The sequence below is a fragment of the Hippopotamus amphibius genome, chromosome 2 (assembly GCF_030028045.1).
Source record: "Hippopotamus amphibius kiboko isolate mHipAmp2 chromosome 2, mHipAmp2.hap2, whole genome shotgun sequence".
Lineage (NCBI taxonomy): Eukaryota > Metazoa > Chordata > Mammalia > Artiodactyla > Hippopotamidae > Hippopotamus > Hippopotamus amphibius.
In genome coordinates this window covers 161,167,454-161,186,100 of record NC_080187.1, presented here as the reverse complement: position 1 = coordinate 161,186,100, position 18,647 = coordinate 161,167,454, and the positions used below count along the sequence as shown (strand labels likewise).

The 18,647-nt window shown below is 36.2% G+C and overlaps 1 protein-coding gene across 2 annotated transcripts in view; it reads left to right on the top strand.

Moving 5' to 3' along the window:
* The first annotated feature begins 1,676 nt into the window (after positions 1-1,676).
* BRMS1L (BRMS1 like transcriptional repressor) overlaps positions 1,677-18,647 on the top strand; it is a 34,694-nt gene continuing 17,723 nt past the window's right edge. For both annotated transcript variants that reach the window (XM_057725278.1, XM_057725277.1), the window contains exons 1-4: positions 1,677-2,019; positions 5,488-5,578; positions 9,566-9,693; positions 11,560-11,639. In XM_057725278.1, coding sequence (XP_057581261.1) covers positions 1,878-2,019; positions 5,488-5,578; positions 9,566-9,693; positions 11,560-11,639 — 441 coding nt within the window. In that variant the 5' untranslated portion in view covers positions 1,677-1,877. The remainder of the gene's footprint in view (positions 2,020-5,487; positions 5,579-9,565; positions 9,694-11,559; positions 11,640-18,647) is intronic.

Genomic DNA, 18,647 nt, shown 5'->3' with positions numbered 1-18,647 from the left:
GAGTTTAATAAACCAAACCAAAGCAAAACAACAGCCAAAAAAACAAAATGCACTTGAGATAATGTTTACAAATCTGGTTTTTTCACATAGAGATCTAAATTTCCAGTTTCTCTTGAAAATTGGAAGTTCTGACATCTAGGCCAGAATTCCGATGTAGCAGCAATTGGCTGAAGCTAAGGCCAACTACCTGGCTTTAGTCTACACCACTTACATAATGTATGTGCATGTATTCACATGCTTGCCGCTGAAATTGCATCCCAGTCTAAAATAATCCCTGTTCTCAAGGAATTCACAATTCAATAGGTGAGATGCATCTGCTAAATAATGCACAATACAGAGAGAAAGAAACAAGTACAAAGTTGCAAAGTACAAAGTAGAGCAGTAGCCTGAAGAAACAGAAGTGTGTACTGCATGGTGGAAGTGCTGCTGGTGATGAACCTTGTCAAGAAAGTAGCTTTGAAAAAGAGTGGAAGAGGGTTGCAGAGAGAGTAGAATATGCAAAGACATTAAAATGGGAAACAATTCGTGTGTTTATCAACTGAGGAGTTCGGTTTTGGAGACTACAGTAAAAGAGGACAAGCAGGCTGACACTAGATAATAAAAGCCCCTTAATTTGGATTTAAGCCAAGAGATGTTTTCTGTGATTAAATTCTAAATCTAACTTTATTGCGTTTATGCTTGGATACTCTTGCCATTCTGTGTCAAATGGACCTTATGTTTGAAAAATAAATGTACAACCCACAATAGTCTATGAAATCTCTTTCAATAGCAAATTGCCACTTCAGGAAGAATTCCTGTCTTTATAATTGATAAAATGCAGTTTTTAGGTTTGTCTGCAAGTAAAGTTTCCTCATCTGTAAAATGGGTATAATAATAGCGCCTACCTCAGGGCTATTAAATTTAGAATTCAATTCAATCTAACTCATGTAAAGAACTTACCACGGCAGAGTAAAAGTCGTCAATTCGTGTGTTATTATGATTATAATATTTAATGAGTTTTCTTAGTGTATCATCCCTACCATTGAGAAAATATAACATTTCATCAAGTCAAATATGTATTTTTCACTGAAAACTGAAGTTAAGACTGGTGGCATTTTCAGGCTACATATGGTAAAAAATAATTGCAAAACATACTAGAGAAAATTGCCAAGATAAAACTTCTTTTCCTTCCATATGTGGATTGCAAAAGTTTCAAGAACAATTTAAAGATTTTTGTGCAACACAGAAAGTGCAAGCTGTCTGCAGAAACTAATTCAACAATAGTTTATTAGTGGTAATAAAAGTGCTTAGGTAAAGAGACATTTCTCCAGTTCCCGTAGCCTCAAAGAGGAGGAAAAACCCTCAGGCAAAAGACCTTTTCACGTCTGACAGTAACATCTTGGATGGCCTGGGAGCTCAGACAACCATTTGGCGGGAAAAGAATAAATACAGACCAAATTCTCACAATCTGTTTCTGCTTAGTTTATAAACTGCGATCGAGTCTGGCAGCTTTCGCGCCTTGTGGGACTTGAAGTCCAGAGCGGGAAGTGCTCAGGGCTGCTGAAGCTTGGAAGCCGGCGGCCCTTGCAGGTCTGAGCAGTAAGGACTACAACTCCCGACACAACTCGCGAGGCCGCGCCGTAATTACCGGCAACCAACCGGACCCGAGCAGGACAAGCCCCATCCCCCGACTCGGAGGACTGCCTGCACCAATGGCAGAGCTCTCAGCGCAGAGCCTGCGGGTTAGGTTGTGAGGCTCCGGCGGGGGCGGGGAGGAGCCGAGGGGGTTCAGAAAGAGCTCAGCCGCTGGGTGGGTCGGGGCGTTCGGCGCGCCCTTCATTGAAGCGGCGGTGGCCGGGCTGGGCGCCGGGAGTGGGAAGCGACGGCGCGGCTGGAAAATGCCAGTCCATTCCCGAGGGGATAAGAAGGAGACGAACCATCACGATGAGATGGAGGTGGACTACGCCGAAAACGAGGGGAGCAGCTCCGAGGACGAGGACACCGAGAGCTCGTCGGTCTCCGAGGATGGAGATAGTTCAGGTACGCGACCCAGCGGGCTGGGACCCCGAGTGCTCGCGCCGGGCTAGCGCCAGGCCGCTCTCCGCACGCCGGGCAGCAGCGTCCTGCTGGGAGAGCGGGGCGGGGAGAGAGGGAAGGGGCGGAGACTGGCTCCCGGCCCTCCGTGGCACCCGGATCGTTCGTGGGGCGCTGCCCGGCCCCCGGCGGGTCCCCGCTGGCGGGGCGGGGCAGGGCGCGGGCCTGGACCCGCCGGCTCCCGGACGCTGCGCGGTCCTGCTGGCGGTCCGCCCCGCCCCTGGGACCTCCGGGTAGTGCCCCGGGCTATCCGGAGCGGGGAGAGTCCCGCGTGTTGTCTGGGAAACCCTGGAAATGCCTCCTTTCCCCCAGACCACCGACTTCTTATTTTGCTCCTTTGCAACCCTTACTTGTCAACGTGGGTGGGTTGTCGGAGCCGAGGGTAGATTTGTATTGGCTCTTGGCTGGCTTAGAATTTATTAATCTCAGCTTCCAAGTCAGCACTTGACATCAGTCCTCTTTCGGGGGGCTGACGTGGGAGCTGGACCATTTACAGCATCTCTCTGAACTTTTCAAGACTGGGAAGAAGAGCCCAGCAACAGGGGTGATTGGGGATCTTCATATGCTTATAAATGGGCTGATTTTTGGCAACTTTGAAATTCTCCAAATCTTTTCTTCCCTGCAACCTTTTCTCACTTTGACTGTTTCAGGTTTTTTTGTTTGTTTGTTTCTTTGTTTGTTTGGGGGGGGTGGAGTAGAGTGGAGGAGGGCAGGTTGACACCACAAATCAATTTTTGCAAACTTTTAGGAATGGTTATTTTAAAAAAGAAGTGGAATTTGTGATTACCTGGCTTCTTTTCCTTCTATTCATATGATAAAGATGAGACTTATTTCTTTGTCTTGGCCTGATTTTTTGGCCATGTGAAGCAAGGATTGGATGACAGGTTGATGACAGTCTGTCATTACTCTGACACCCTCTTTTCAGGTTTCTCTTTCACAGAAAACCTCCATGGAAGTGTGTAATTTCAGTCAGTAAATCAACCCTCCCCAAATAAGTATTTCTGAGTGACTTCCTCTTGCAGTACTGGGTTCTACTTATGGTGAGGTATAGATAGTTATGATCTGACCGCAATTAAAGACCTTACGTAGGTCACCACTTGATTAAATTGTCAAATGAATGCTTAACTATAAACAATACTGTAGGAATTCAGAGGCAGGGAAAATCTTTTCAGTATAGGGTGGTCAGCAAAGGCTAATTGAAGAAGGTGGGATTACCTAAATTAGCTCAAATAATGGGTAGAATTTGGATTGGAGTGGTGACGTTCAGGTGTTTCTATAGAAGGAGGAATGCAAGAAAAAGTGCAGAGGCCAGAGCTTAAGGCTTATTCAAAAGAGTGAGAAAACCAGTTTGGTTGGGGAGGGATTTGAGCTAGAAAAGGAAAAGATATAGAGGTGAAAGATTTCAAAAAAAATCAGAAAGTGGGATTGATGACACCAAGTTTAGGAGTCAAGGTAAGAAGAAAAACCCAGGTACAAGGAGAATGGTGGTAGCATGAATAGAAATAGAAAAGTAAAAGATGTGAGATGGTGAAAGACAGAATATTACAGATATGTTGTTTTTGAGGTCCTGATGGTATATTTAAAGCAGAGTGCCCAACTGACAGGTGGAAACGTGGCGTTGGAACCTGCCTGGGATGGCAAGCATAATTTGGAAGTCATCTGCCTGGTCATGAAAATAGATGAGATTTCAAAAGTGAGGAATACAGAGAAAGAATATCTAGACTATATGTAGATACATTTCTTAGATCTGTAAAACACTTTATCTTCAAGTGTTCTTTGTTGTTTTATTTTATTTTATTTTATTTATTTTTTACTTGTATGGGAGCTAGGAGCTCACAAAATGACATCTGTTTACTAAAATTCTGCCTATTTTTTTATGTTGACCCTTGTAATTTTTCACTGTTTTTTATTCTATCCCAGAAAATAATGGACAACTTAATTTGTGAAGAATGTAATAATAATTCGAACTACAAGTCAACTTTTTTAAGTGCAAAGAAATTATTTAAATAAATTTTGTACTTTTGTGTGTTGTAAAGCATCTCTTTTCTACCATATGTCTTCCACAGTTTTATTCTTCTCCAACCTTGGTACTGGTCCTAAGGCTGCAGAAAACTCTATCCAGAGATATTGGGGAGTGAGTCATCTTGAGGGACCACGCTTTAAATAGCCAAGGAATAAGCTATTAAGAGCCAGAAATAATTTTAATCTATTTCAGAAAAGTTAAAAAAATTGTATACTTCCTCACTATTTGAGAATAACTGAACATAATTTAACTCTTTCTCATAGTTTGACCCTTTAATGATGATCATTGTGCACATCATTTTGAGCTTCATTTATTCTTATGTTGTCAACTAAATGTGATGTAAAAATAGAAGATATGAAATACAGGACAGAGCTGGTAACTTACAGTTGCTTTCCTTGAAAAGTTTGCTTTTTTCCTCATTTTCCTCTTTCTCACTGACTGACAGGAATTTGGGGAGAGGTAACAAAGGGAGTATAAAAATAGGAGACCAAGATATTCTGAGGTAAACATAATGAGATTAATTTTCTTTTTTATTTGACTGGCAAATCATCTGTGTGAGCAGTACCGAAAGAAGAATTCCATAAGTGTTTTTGAGCAATGTTAACCTTTAAAGGACATTATCATTTTGGTGCTTAAGTTCTGGTGAGTTGGTGGAAAATAAACCAAAAGTGGGTTAATTACTTCATAGTCATAATCTAATGTCAGTCCTTTAAAATTATTTTAAAATGAATAAAAATAAGAAGGTCTAGAGACTGTTGCAGGTTTTTTTTTAAGAATAATAATTTTTTTTTAATAACTTAAAAAAAAATGGTTTATTTAATTTTTGGCTGCGTTGAGTTTTCATTGCTGTGAGTGGGCTTTCTCTAGTTGCGGTGAGTGGGGCTACTCTTTGTTTTGGTGCGTGGGCTTCTCATTGGGGTGGCTTCTCTTGTTGTCGAGCACTGGCTCTAGGTCCGCGGATTTCAGTAGTTGTGGCACATGGGCTCAGTTGTTGTGGCTCTCGGGCTGTAGAGCGCAGGCTTAGTAGTGTGGCTCATGGGCTTAGTTGCTCCGCAGCATGTGGGATCTTCCCGGCCCAGGAATTGAACCTGTGTCTCCTGAATTGGCAGGTGGATTCTTAACCACTGGGCCACCAGGGAAATCCTGAGACTGTTATAGTTTTAACTGTAATCTGTATTTTAAATTAAAATGTATAGTGTAAATTATTTTTGATAAATATGTATTTTAAGGCTTAATATAGGCCTTGCTATATATATATATATATATATATATATATATATATATACACTTCACATTTCATTTTCTTTTTTTTTTTAACCCTGTGAACTAACATTCAGATATATTTGAACATAAAATTAATTTTATGTTTGGTATTTGCCTTTTATTAACAGAAATGGATGATGAAGACTGTGAAAGAAGAAGAATGGAATGTTTAGATGAAATGTCCAATCTTGAAAAACAGTTTACCGATCTCAAGGATCAGTAAGTAGTGACTTCAGAAGGTCATTATCACTGAGTCTCAACCTCGTCCCATGTATACTAGCATGACAGAAATCGTATTCTCTCTAAACTATTTTCCTTTTTGTACTTTATGGGACTGACTGATCTGAGATGGGCTTCAGCTATTGTTTGCCTGCTGAAGACCTCATTAACTAATCAAGGGTTTTGAGGCTGTGTTGGGGGGGATATAATGAGATTTTTATGTGGGTGATGGTAATGAAAATGTTTTCCTGGGTTGTTGCACCATTGGTTCTAATCTGCTTCATTCATTCCTTTGTTGAATAATTAGGTAAAGATAGCATTTTAAAAATTTGAGAATAAGAGAGATTTCCCAAAGGTGGCATAGTGATTTTTGTTTATATCTTAACATTGGATAATATATACATTGCATGTTTTCACATGCATTATGTCGTTTGCTTCTCTGTAAGATTGGAAGATAGATAGTCTAATCCCATGAGAAGATTGATGCTCAGAAATGTTTAATGGTTTGTTCATAGTTCATCAGAAAGTGATAAATTTAGCTAGGCTGTCTGCTTCCTAGTGCTATGGTCTTCCTTCCACTAAGGCATATCACTTTGGAGGAACTGTAGTGGAATAGGCTTTCTTGACAGATTTCAAAGATATAATAATAGATTCTTTATTATCTACTGTAAAGATTGAATGAGTGGTATGTAAAATTCTCAGCCATTTGTCTGGCATGTAGTGTGTGCTTATTAGCTACTGTTTTTTCCTCCTCCTCATAATGCCAGAATTCTTATGTAGAGTTGGTATCGCAAGAATGGGCCCCAGAGATTTGAGAGAACAGAATAGATGCAGATGCAGATTAAAAGAAAAAATCTTAAAGGTGAGCTTTCAGTTTGGAACTTGCTGGCAAGGTCACGGGGCATGCTACATTTTAGGAATTGTAAACGAAAGAGAAACTTCTGGGACTATAGACACCTTAACTTATTCAGAAGGTGGCTCTTCAATTTATGAATTCTTCGTGATTTTGCTGTTTATTCTTTTTCTCCTACTTCTTCCCTAGCGAGGCCCAAAGAAGAGATGAAAGCCCATTTAATGTCTGGAATTGCCAGACTAAAATAAGACAGATTTGGTTGTCATATGAATCCTGCTGTTTATGCCATTTCTGGTCTTAAGTTTCATTGGTATTAGAGGTGAATGTATAGATAGTGTTCCATGCTAGTGCAACAAATTAACACAAGCAATCCAAAATAATCCGAAGTTTAAAATTTTGGCTTTAAAAAACATGATATTTTCTTATTCTAAAGATTAATATTATTAATTTGAAATTAAAATTAGTTTGTATCCCCAGGAATCCATTATTTGGGCAACACGGAGAGTTCATTCAATTCATTTGGGATCATTCTGGAAAAGAGAAAGCAAATTTGTATTTTTGTATTTTAGTACAAGTAATCCATGAATGAATAATTCTTAAACTATTTAAGATATACCTCTTGAGCTTTTTTTAAAAAAGACTAATTGATTAATTAATTAATTAGGCTGTGAAGGCTTCTTTAGTTGCAGTGCATGGGCTTAGTAGTTGGGGTGTGTGGGCTTCGTAGTTGCAGCCTGCAGGCTTAGTAGCGGTATATGAGATCTTAGTTCCCTGACCAAGGATTGAACCCAGGCCCCCTACGTTGGGAGTGTGGAGTCTTAACCACTGGACCACCAGGGAAATCTCCCTATTGAGCTTTTAAAGTGCCTTTTATGGTTATCCAAGAAATGAAAATTTCTATAAAGCTCTAGTATAATATATTACATAGGAGAACTTTGCATCTAGTGAGTCATTTGATCTAATCTTGTTCATCTTGGGGCAGGCAGTTGTCTTAATTTTTGCTTTCTCATGGCTCACAATGACCATCAGCCAGTTTCCCCTACAAGCTTTATTCATTTCTGAAAGTATTAAAAGTAGACCCATTACCACTATTTAATAGGATTCTTTCTCAAGGAATTGGTATCTAGAAGTGTTTTAGAAAAAAAAAGTCTTGGCACCAGGTTTATAATTATTTTTTTATCTTGGCCCCCTGGTTTGTTTTTTTATGTTTTCCTGTTATACTGTGTATCTTTGTAAGCTGTCTCAAATCCTCTTTGGAAGAGGTGGGAGATATAATAATAATAATAATAAATAAATAAATATCCAGCTTTGCCTGTTTAGCTCTACAGGGCACAATACCACTCCTTTCCTAAGTCAGAAAATCCACAATTTGCAGTTTGTAAAGTGGTAGAAGGTGAGTTCTTCCACCTCCTTAAAAAGATAGAGGAACTTGCGGCACCCAAATTTCCATTCATTTTAGTGTTCAGCATCCAACAGACATTAATTGAGCTTCTGTTCTGTGAATAGTCTTGTGGTTGGTGCCAAGGGACTCTTGATCCTTGCCTTTGATGAGTTTATATTTGAATTCCAAGGTTGTAGAAATTATACTGATTTTGAGGAATCTATTCTTTTAAAAGTGAGTTAATTGAATATTGTTAATTCACATATCCTCTTCATTTAAGATGTTCATCTATTCAGGATACCTTATCAATATTTTATATGAGTTTGATATTTTTCAGGTGCAGTCATCTTTTGTATCAGATTTTTAGCATTTTGCCTAAAGTTGTATTTAAAATTTCAAAAACTATAAGTATCATGTTATACTTTTCTGACTTTATACATTGTTGAGTTTCAGAAAAATTTAACCCAGACATGATAATGTATTATTTTGGCAGTAATTCAGATAATTTTTCCCTTTCTGTTTAAAAAAAAAGAATAATTATTGTATTAACACTCAAACTTGCTTTTTGTTCCTTTAGAATCATTGTATAAATCTCTATGCTAATTATAATGACCAAAAATAGACAATTAATATTAGTTGTCTTAATTGTATTGGTTTATATTTTCAAGAGGAAAGAGCAGAATTTTATATGAAAGCCAGGTATCATATTTTCAATAGCCAATTGCTATTTATATTAACACCTACAAGCGTAATCAGTGCTTTCTTTTGGAAGTTACTGCATGCCATTCTTATGATATATTATGACATGTTCTTCACCTGTGATGAAGTAATGGCAAAAAAAAAATTTTACGAAATCATCTTAAATTGTTAATCTGCTTTGAAATTTTAGGATATCCTTGAAATGCCACAAAACTTGGGTTAGAAGTGCCTTTCATAACGAATGACAGTTTAAGCATTTTCCTGTTAAAAAAGAGTTAATTCTATCCTGCAGGCTTATTGCTAAAAATAAATATTGAGTTGTCTCACATACTGTCTTTTGATAATCAGGCTAAAGGTATTGGTGTGGCAGCTGGAAAATTAGGACTATTTGTATGTGGACTCATAAATAGAGCAACAGAGATTCCTTGCCCCACTTTTCACTTCCCTGTCAACTGAGCAACTCATATTGTTATAGCTTCTTCATTTGCAGTCTAGATGAAGTGAGAATGCCAGATCACAAGTTCTATAGCCGTGGGTTTTACCTTCACCACTGTACCTCCTCTTTGTTCTTTTTAAAATCAAGTAGACTGAATATTGTAATACTGACTGCTTTCCAGGAAACTTGGAAAGGAGACAGGGAATTATTTATTTTTGACAGCTGGTAATGCCTGTATCTGAATTATTCAAAATGATTTGTTTCTTTTAAGTTCAGTGTTTATTTGACTTTTTCTCTTAGAATTGATTTATTCTGCAGTTAAAACAAAACAAAAAACATCTAGAGTGCCCAAAAGTAGTTATTTCAGCTGTTTTTTAATATTGTAAATTAACCATTAAAGAGTGATATATCTTAAAAATAGAGAAACATTTCTTTGTGATTATGTGGGTGAAGTCAAATAATGTAACTGTGTTCTCATCACTTGAGATCAAGGCAAGAATACATTTGGTAGACTAGTAGAATATGAATGATATTAAGAAGAGATAATGTATAGAAATGGTAAATTGTTAGCCTTTGTTGGGCTTTTAAAATTAATATCTTAATTTTTGCTTTGTTAAGACTTTATAAAGAACGATTAAGTCAGGTGGATGCAAAACTACAAGAAGTCATAGCTGGAAAAGCACCAGAATATTTGGAACCACTGGCAACTTTACAAGAAAATATGCAAATTCGTACAAAGGTAGCAGGTAGGAAAGTGAAACATCTTTTCCATATAATAGAATATGAACTCTTCAATAGTTTTAAAAGGCATTTGTCAAGTGAGTGGTTGTTGTTAATGGAAGTACAAATGTATTTACATTGACCAGAGAATTTCATTATCAGTCAGCTCACAGTTATTTATTAAATGCCTTACGCTTTTCTCTGCTGCTGTGAGGGGTTAAAAAAAAAAAAAAGTCCTCAAATTGTTCACAGTGTTATTGAAAATGTACTTCCACATGTGAAACAATTAGAAACCATGATGCTTTCATTAAGAGATACTGTTACTATCAGTTTAATTTCCTAATAAGATTCAATTTAAATCCTCTTAGTATTTTTCATTTGTAAGAGTGATAAGGATTTTTCATTTGTAAAAGCAGTTTTAAAATATTTGATCAGGATATTAAAGAATGGGGAATTAGCCTTCAAACCAACAATCGTAAATTTTTATTTTGATAAGTTTGATGACTCATTTGTGGCTATGAATAAATGAAGATGTACTATAGTTGTATGTTAAATTCAGTCCTCTATTTGTAACTGGGATTTATTTAGTCAAGTTTTTATTTTGATGAGTTTGATGACTCATTTGTGGCTATGAATAAATGAAGATGTACTATAGTTGTATGTTAAATTTCAGTCTTCTATTTGTCACTGGGATCTGGCCTCAGAATTGTGTCCTACCATATGTGACAAGGACTATGACTATTTGAAGATCATTTAATGATTTTTCATAGACAAACTAAAAACTGAAATTTAATTAATGGAGATGCTGATTGTTTTCTTTTGGGGGGACACTAATTGATCCTCACATACCCTTATATAATACCTAAGGTATTGTTGGTAATAGGTTCTTTTTGTACTAAATCCACCTTTAACCACATTTTTTTCTTGAGTGCTTAATGTTAAGTATGTAGATGATGTGATGCTTAATCTGCTATCTTTGCATATTGGCTTAGCACACCCTGTAAACATGTCCTTAATTTTCTTTGACATTCTAAAAGAACTTAGTGAGCCTTAGTAGATGTTTAGGAAATATTACTTGAGTCAATTATTCACTTTTCTACTAGATGTCCTCCTTTACTTTTTGATTATACGAAGAGTATTGTGTGTGAATGGGTTGCTGATGGCATAGTTCCAGATATCTGTCCCTTGCTTTAACTATACAAGAAAGAGAATTACATTTTCTAGGGGCAACTATGGCATAGAGTTAAGTATATACATCTAGACCTCTTTGCCATTTTTGTGATGGCATATTTTCATGACTATAGTGCCTATTTATGCTGTTGTCTTGGTACCTCTAAGTTAAACTCACTTGAGCATCTGTTCTCTAGGTAAAACCCTTTTAGGAGCACTCAAACATCATATCACTTTATAAATTTTGTTGTATTAGGTTACACATTTAATCCTCTTAGAAGCTTTGGACTCTGAAAATAAATTAAAAATACTGGTTTTGATGGTTATGGTATCCAGTTGTTACTTTGAGTATATATGATTAGGAAACCAGAGCGTATTGACTGTTTCGCTTATGAGTCCTGAGAGATTGTTTTTCATAGGTGAAGAGTTTTATTTTCACTTTACTCATTCTCTATCAAACATTAGGAGTATTTAGAAAAATGGCTTAAGAACTAAAATTTGCAGTGTAGTTTCTTTCTAGCTCTTAAACTCTTAATTTTCGAGTCTTCTTTGATATATATTTTAACTGAGCCCTTTTATTTTTAGTTTTTAAAGGTAAAGTTAGACTCACTTACCAATTTCTTCTTGATTCATCTTATAAGATAGTTAGGACAGAATTCCTGTAGGGAAGTGATAATGAAACTCCTTGCTAACATAATCAGAGTAATTGTGTTTGGTTGCAGGAATCTATAGAGAGCTCTGCTTAGAATCTGTAAAGAACAAATATGAATGTGAAATTCAAGCTTCTCGCCAGCATTGTGAGGTACTGTTATTTTGCTTAACTTTTAAGCTGATTTCAACTCTTCAAATCTTCTAAGTGCAGCAGTTAAAAAAGTAAATATACTAAGTGAAACAAAATTAAATAGTACTTTAGTTCAGCATTTGTATTTTTTTTTTTATACAGCTGCAGTGGAAGCTGTATTGGAAATAGGACACAAAGAAGGGACCACAGAAAAGAACTAAGTGATATAATTTTAGAAGTTTTGCAACTGTTACCTTAAAAAGACTTTGTAATGATTATGTCATCTGGCATCACTGAAAATAGTATAATTAGTATAATATTCAAGGCTCAAAAACTGTATGTCCAGTAGTACAGTTAGAATGTTGGGCTATATTAATTTCTCAATTTCTAGATCTATTTCCACATCTTAGGGCAAATGTCTCTATGGGGAAAGAATAGATTCTGTATGTTCTGTTTATTTTGAAGAGCGTTTGAAAACATAGTGCTGATTTTGCAGATAACTTTTCATAAAACCTAGCCAAGATCATAAATATACTAGTGAAAATAAGAGGACAAGTTCTATGATAATTCTTATCTTACTTTAATGTACCATACCTTTATAAACCATTAAAGATACTAAGAGTAGATAGGTATAAAAATGATGGAGCTTGTTGTTTCATTTTCTTGGTTATAACTGAGATGAAACATCTTTTGGTATTTACTGGCTGCTTGGATTTTCTTTCCTAAGAAGTGCCTGTTCATATCTTTTGCCTTTACGTTGGGCTTTTAGTCTTTTCCTCATTAACTGTAGAGGTTCTCTATATATTCTGGATACAAATGCATTCCTGGTTATATGCTTTGCAAATATTTTTACCTAGGCAATGGGGTATCTTTTCACTCTTTCTGATAACCTTACGACAAAATCTTACATTTTAATGTAGTTGAATTTATCATCTTTCCTTTATGATATATGCATTTTGTGTCTTCCCCACTTTGAGATAAAATGGTGTATTTTCTTTTTTTTTTGAAGAATAATGAACAGGATATTTAATGTTTTTATTTATTTTATTTTATTTTTTGGGGGGTACACCAAGTTCAATCATCTGTTTTTACACACATATCCCCGTATACCCTCCCTCCCTCAACTCCCCCCCCACCCTCCCTTGAGTCCCCCCCACCCTCCCCGTCCCAGTCCTCTAAGGCATCTTCCATCCTCGAGTTGAACTCCCTTTGTTATACAACAACTTCCCACTGGCTGTCTATTTTACAGTTGGTAGTATATATATGTCTGTGCTACTCTCTCGTTTTGTCTCAGCTTCCCCTTCACCCCCCGCCCCCCCCAAACCTCGAGTTCTCCAGTCCATTCTCTGCATCTGCGTCCTTGTTCTTGTCACTGAGTTGATCAGTACCACTTTTAGATTCTGTATATGTGAGTTAGCATACAATATTTATCTTTTTCTTTCTGACTTACTTCACTCTGTATGACAGACTCTAGGTCTATCCACCTCATTGCATATAGCTCCATCTTATCCCTTTTTATAGCTGAGTAATATTGTATTTTCTTTTAAAAGTTGAAATTTGCTTTTTAACATTTAGATTGCTAAACTACCTTTAATTTTTATGTGTGGTTAAAGTATGGATCTAATTTTACTTTTTTGCATATGGATAGGTAATCTCAACACTATTTATTACATACTTCATTGTTTTCCCACTAATCAGCAATTCCATCTCTTTTTTATATCAAATATCAACATATGTGCTGGCTTGTTTTTAGCTTTTTTCATTTGTTCCATTGGTCTGTTTGGCTCTTTCTGCACCAGATTACAGGATCTTTTTTTTACAGCTTTCAATCTAATAAGTCTTGATAATTCAATAGCCTAATAATTTTATCTTGTTTTTTCCTTCTTACAGTTGCTGTTATTGTTAAATTTTTTTGTTTAGTAACAACTTTTTAAAAATTACTTTTTATGATCTGCTGCTGTAGAGAAAAGTAATTTTGTATATTGATATTATATCCAATCTTATCTACCTCTCTTAATTCTAATAAATTTAATTACAGATTCTTAGATTGTCCATGTAGATAATGATGTCATTCGTTAAATAATGGCACCCTTTTTCTTCCTTTCTGATCTCTTGTTTGTTTTACTTGTGCTAATGGCACTGTACATCTTGGAATAGAAGTAGTGAAAGCAGGTCATTATCGTATTCATGATTTTAAGGGAATGCTCTAACAGTTTTCCAATTAGTATGATACTGGTTTTTTTTAAATAAATAAATAAATAAATAATTTTATTGGCTGCTTTGGATCTTCGTTGCTGCACACAGACTTTCTCTAGTTGCAGCAAACAGGGGCTACTCTTCATTGTGGTGTACAGGCTCCTCATTGCGGTGGCTTCTCTTGTTGCAGGCGCATGGGCTTCAGTAGTTGCGGCACATGGGCTCAATAGTTGTGGCTCACAGGCTCTAGAGGGCAGGCTCAATAGTTGTTGCACATGGGCTTAGTTGCTCTGTGGCATGTGGAATCTTCCCGGACCAGGGATTGAACCCTTGTCCCCTGCATTAGCAGGTGGATTCTTAACCACTGCACCACCTAGGAAGTCCCCTTACTGTTTGGTTTTGATAGATACTCTTTTTATCAAGTTAAGGAAATTTATTTCTTTTTTTCTAAGAATTTTCCATAAATATTGTTAGACTTTATTAAATGCTTTGTCTGCATCTATTGAATTAGTTATTATTTTTGCACTTATATGTATGTGGTGACTCACATTGTTAATGTATTTTCTAATGTTAAACTGTCCTTGGATTCCTGGAATAATTATTTTTCTTGTGCATTACCAAATTCAGTTTGCTAATATTTTGTTTAAAAGCTTCATTTCTGTGTTAATAAGTAAGATTTAATTTTTAATTCTTATACTGTCTTTGATTCCAAGATTCATAAAATAAGTTAGGAATATTCCATATTTTTCTCTTCTATAGAAGTATGTATTTAACACTGCAACCTTCAGTTCCATGAGTGCTTAGTAGATCTTGCCTTTATGATGCATTTTTTAAAACAATCTCATAATAAAGTTGCAAGAAAGTATGAAAACTTTTTTGGTGAACATGAGAATGAATTGGCAACATGATGCTCTATAACTCACATCCTGTAATGAATATTTCAAACAAAGAGGGATGTTCTCTTACGTAACCATACTACAATCAAATCATCAAAATCAGGAAATGTACATTGATGTTACTACCATCTAATCTTCAGACTCCATTTCAGTTTTAGCAGTTTTCCCAGTAGCACTCTGTATAGCAAAGAGGTCCAGTTCAGAATCACATGTTATCTTTGTCATTGCATTTAGTTATCTTGTCTTTTTAGTCTCCTTCAGTGTGGAACAATACCTTAGCCTTCCCTTGGTTTTGATGATCTTTACATTTTTTAAAATTTCAAGCCAGTTATATTATAGAATGTTCCTCAGTTTTGAGTTGGCCTGCTATTTCTTCATGATTGCAGTCAGATTTTTCCATTTTTTGGTAGGATTATCACAGCAGTGATGCTCTGTTCTCATTAAATTCTAACAGGCAGTGCACAATTTCGATATGTACCATTATGGGTGATGTACACTTTGATCATTTGGTTTAAGTGATGTCTTCTAGGTTTTTCTAAGTATACTTACTTTTTCTTGTTGTGATTAATAAGTATTTAGGGGAGAAGTACTTTGAAACTGCAAATATCTCATTCCTGATAACACTTTCAATTTATTCATTCATTTATTTATATAAGTATACACATTGTTTCCTCACTTTTGTTGTTGTTGTTGTTGACTTCGTCTTTCAATTACTGAGGGAGGTGAGTCAGAATTTCTCTCTGTTATGGTGGATTTGTTAATACCTCCTCGGATTTATTTTTTTTAATTTTCTTTTTGATATTAGTTTTCTTTCATTTCCTAAGAAAATTTATGTGCTGTTCTTTTCAAAATAGTAACTAAGTCATTCATCGTTGGAGATCTGGAGACCAAAGGTGCTAATGATGATATCTCATGTTAAGTGTCCTTACCCCAGTTTAAAAAAGGAGAGAAAGAAGGGTGGGGGGTGGCGAGGAGTGAGAGGGAGAGAGGAAGGAAGGAAGGAAGGAAGGGAGACAGAGGAAAACAGGAAAAAAAAAAGATGAAAAATTCCACAGGAGATGAGTTTCAACTGGGTGCTCTGGAATCATGAGCATTCAGTGTCTCTGGGACTGTACAGTCCTTTTTGACCAAAGGAACCTGAGGCAGTGGACTTGTGGGATAGGGAGGGTAGGAGGTGAGATCTCCCCTCTTAACAAATTTTAAGTGTGTAATACAGTATTGTTAGCTATAGGCACATTGTTGTACAACAGATGTCTAGAACTTAACCATCATAAATAACTGAAACTTTATACCCATTGAATAGCAACTCCTGTTTCCCCTTCCCCATAGCCCCTAGCAATCACCATTCTACTCTCTGCTTCTATGTGTTTAACTGGTTTATATACCTTATATAATTGGTATCATGCAATCTTTGTCCTTATGTGACTGGCTTATTTCACTTAGCAAAATGTCCTCAAGGTTCATCCATGTTATAGCATATGGCAGGGTTTCCTTCTTATTTTTAAAGAATGAATAATATTTCATTGTGTATATATATCACATTTTCTTTATCCATTCATCCTTCAGTGTACATTTAGGTTGTTTTTCACATCTTGGTTATTGTGAATAATGCTGCAATGAACACAGGAATGCAAATATCTTTTCAAGACCCTGATTTCAGTTCTTTTGGGTATATACTCAGAAGTAGGATTGCTGGACCATGTGGTAGTTCTATTTTTAGTGTTCTTGAGGAACCACCATACTGTTTTTCACAGTGATCACACCATTTTACATTCCCACCAGCTGTGCACAAGGGTTCCAATTTTTCCGTATGCTCACCAACACTTATTATCTTTTGTTTTTTGAATATAGGCATCCTAACGAGTATTAAGTAATATCTTATTGTCGTTTTGATGTGTTTTCTTATGATTCGTGATGTTGAGCATCTTTTCATGTACCTGTCAGCCATTTGTATGTTTTCTGTTGAGAAATGTCTATTCAAGTCCTTAGCTCATCTTTTTAATCGAGTTCCTTATATACTTTGGAAATTAACCCCTTATTAGACATATGATTTACAGATATTTCTTCCCATTCTATTAGGTTGCCTTTTCACTTTAGTTGTTCCTTTGCTGTTCAGAAGCTTTTTATTTTGATATAGTCCCACTTATATTTTTGTTTTTGTTGTCTGTGCTTTTGGTGTCGTATCCAATAAATCATTGCCAAGACCAATGTCATGAAGCTTATCCTCTTTATTTTCTAGTGGTTTAACAGTTTCAGGTCCTACATTTAAATATTTAATCTATTTTGAGTTGATTTTTGTGTATGGTGTAAGATGAGGCTCAAATTTTATTCTTTTGCATGTGGCTTTCCAGCTTTCCCAGTGCCATTTGTTGAAGTTCAGTTGACCATATATGCATGGGTTTATTTCAGGGCGCTCTATTGTGTTCCATTGGTCTAAATGTTTATGCCAGTACCATTTTTTTTTTTAGCTCTTTATAGGAATATAATTGCTTTACACTCTTATACCAGTTTTTGAGGTACACCAAAGTCAGTCAGCTGCATTTATACACATATCTCCATATTCCTTCCCTCCGCGATTTCCCCCCCACCCTCCCCGTCCCGGCCCTCTAAAGCATCATCCATCATTCAGTTGATCTCTCTTTGTTATACAGCAATTTCCCACTGGCTATTTTACAGTTGGTAGTATATATATGTCTATGCTACTCTCTCACTTCATCCCAGCTTCCCCTTCGCCGCCCGCCCTCCCAACCTCGTGTCCTCCAGTCCATTCTCTGCATCCTTATTCTTGTCCTGTCACTGGGTTGATCAGTACCATTTTTTTTTTTTTGATTCCATATATATGAGTTAGCATACAATATTTGTTTTTCTCTTTCTGGCTTACTTCACTCTGTATGACAGACTCTAGGTCTATCCACCTCATGACATATAGCTCCATCTCATCCCTTTTTATATACATTCCATTGTATATATATGCCACATCTTCTTTATCCATTCCTTTGTTGATGGGCATTTAGATTGCTTCCATGTCCTGGCTATTGTAAATAGTGCTGCAATAAACGTTACGGTACATGTTTCTTTTGGGATTATGGTTTTCTCTGGGTATATGCCCAGTAGTGGGATTACTGGATCATATGGTAGTTCCATTTTTAGTTTTTTAAGGAATCTCCAAACTGTTTTCCATAGATGCTGTACCAACTTACATTCCTACCAACAGTGCAGGAGAGTTCCCTTTTCTCTACACCCTCTCCAACATTTGTTGTTTCTAGATGTTTTGATGATGGCCATTCTGACCAGTGTGAGGTGATACCTCATTGTGGCTTTGACTTGCATTTCTCTAATGGTTAGTGATGTTGAGCATCTTTTCATGTGTTTGTTGGCCATCTGTATGTCTTCTTTGGAGAAATGTCTATTTAGGTGCCAGTACCATATTTTTAAAATTACTATAGCTTTGTAATATGATTAAAATTTAGGAAATGTGAGGCCTCCAGCTTTGTTCTTCTTTCTCAAGATTGTTTTGGCTCTTTGGGGTCTTTTGTGTTTCCATATGAATTTTAGGGTTGTTTTTTCTATTTCTGTAAAAAAAAAAGTCATTGGAATTTTGATAGAGGTTACATTGAATTTGTAAATTGCTTTGGGTAGTATGGACATTTTAACAATATTAAGTCTTCCAATCCATGAACATGGGCTGTCCTTCCACTTATTTGTGTTTTCTTTCATCAGTATTTTATATTATCAGTATACAAGTCTTTCACTTCAGTTTATTTCTAAGTATTTTATTATTTTTGATACTCTCGTAAATGGGATTTTTAATTTCCCATATCTCCTTAAGTCTATCAGTTTTTAATATATATATAGAGAGAGAGAGGGAGAGAGGGAGAGAGAGAGTCTGTATTAGCAGAGTCACATATTTTAGAATTTTTATATTTTATCCTTTTTC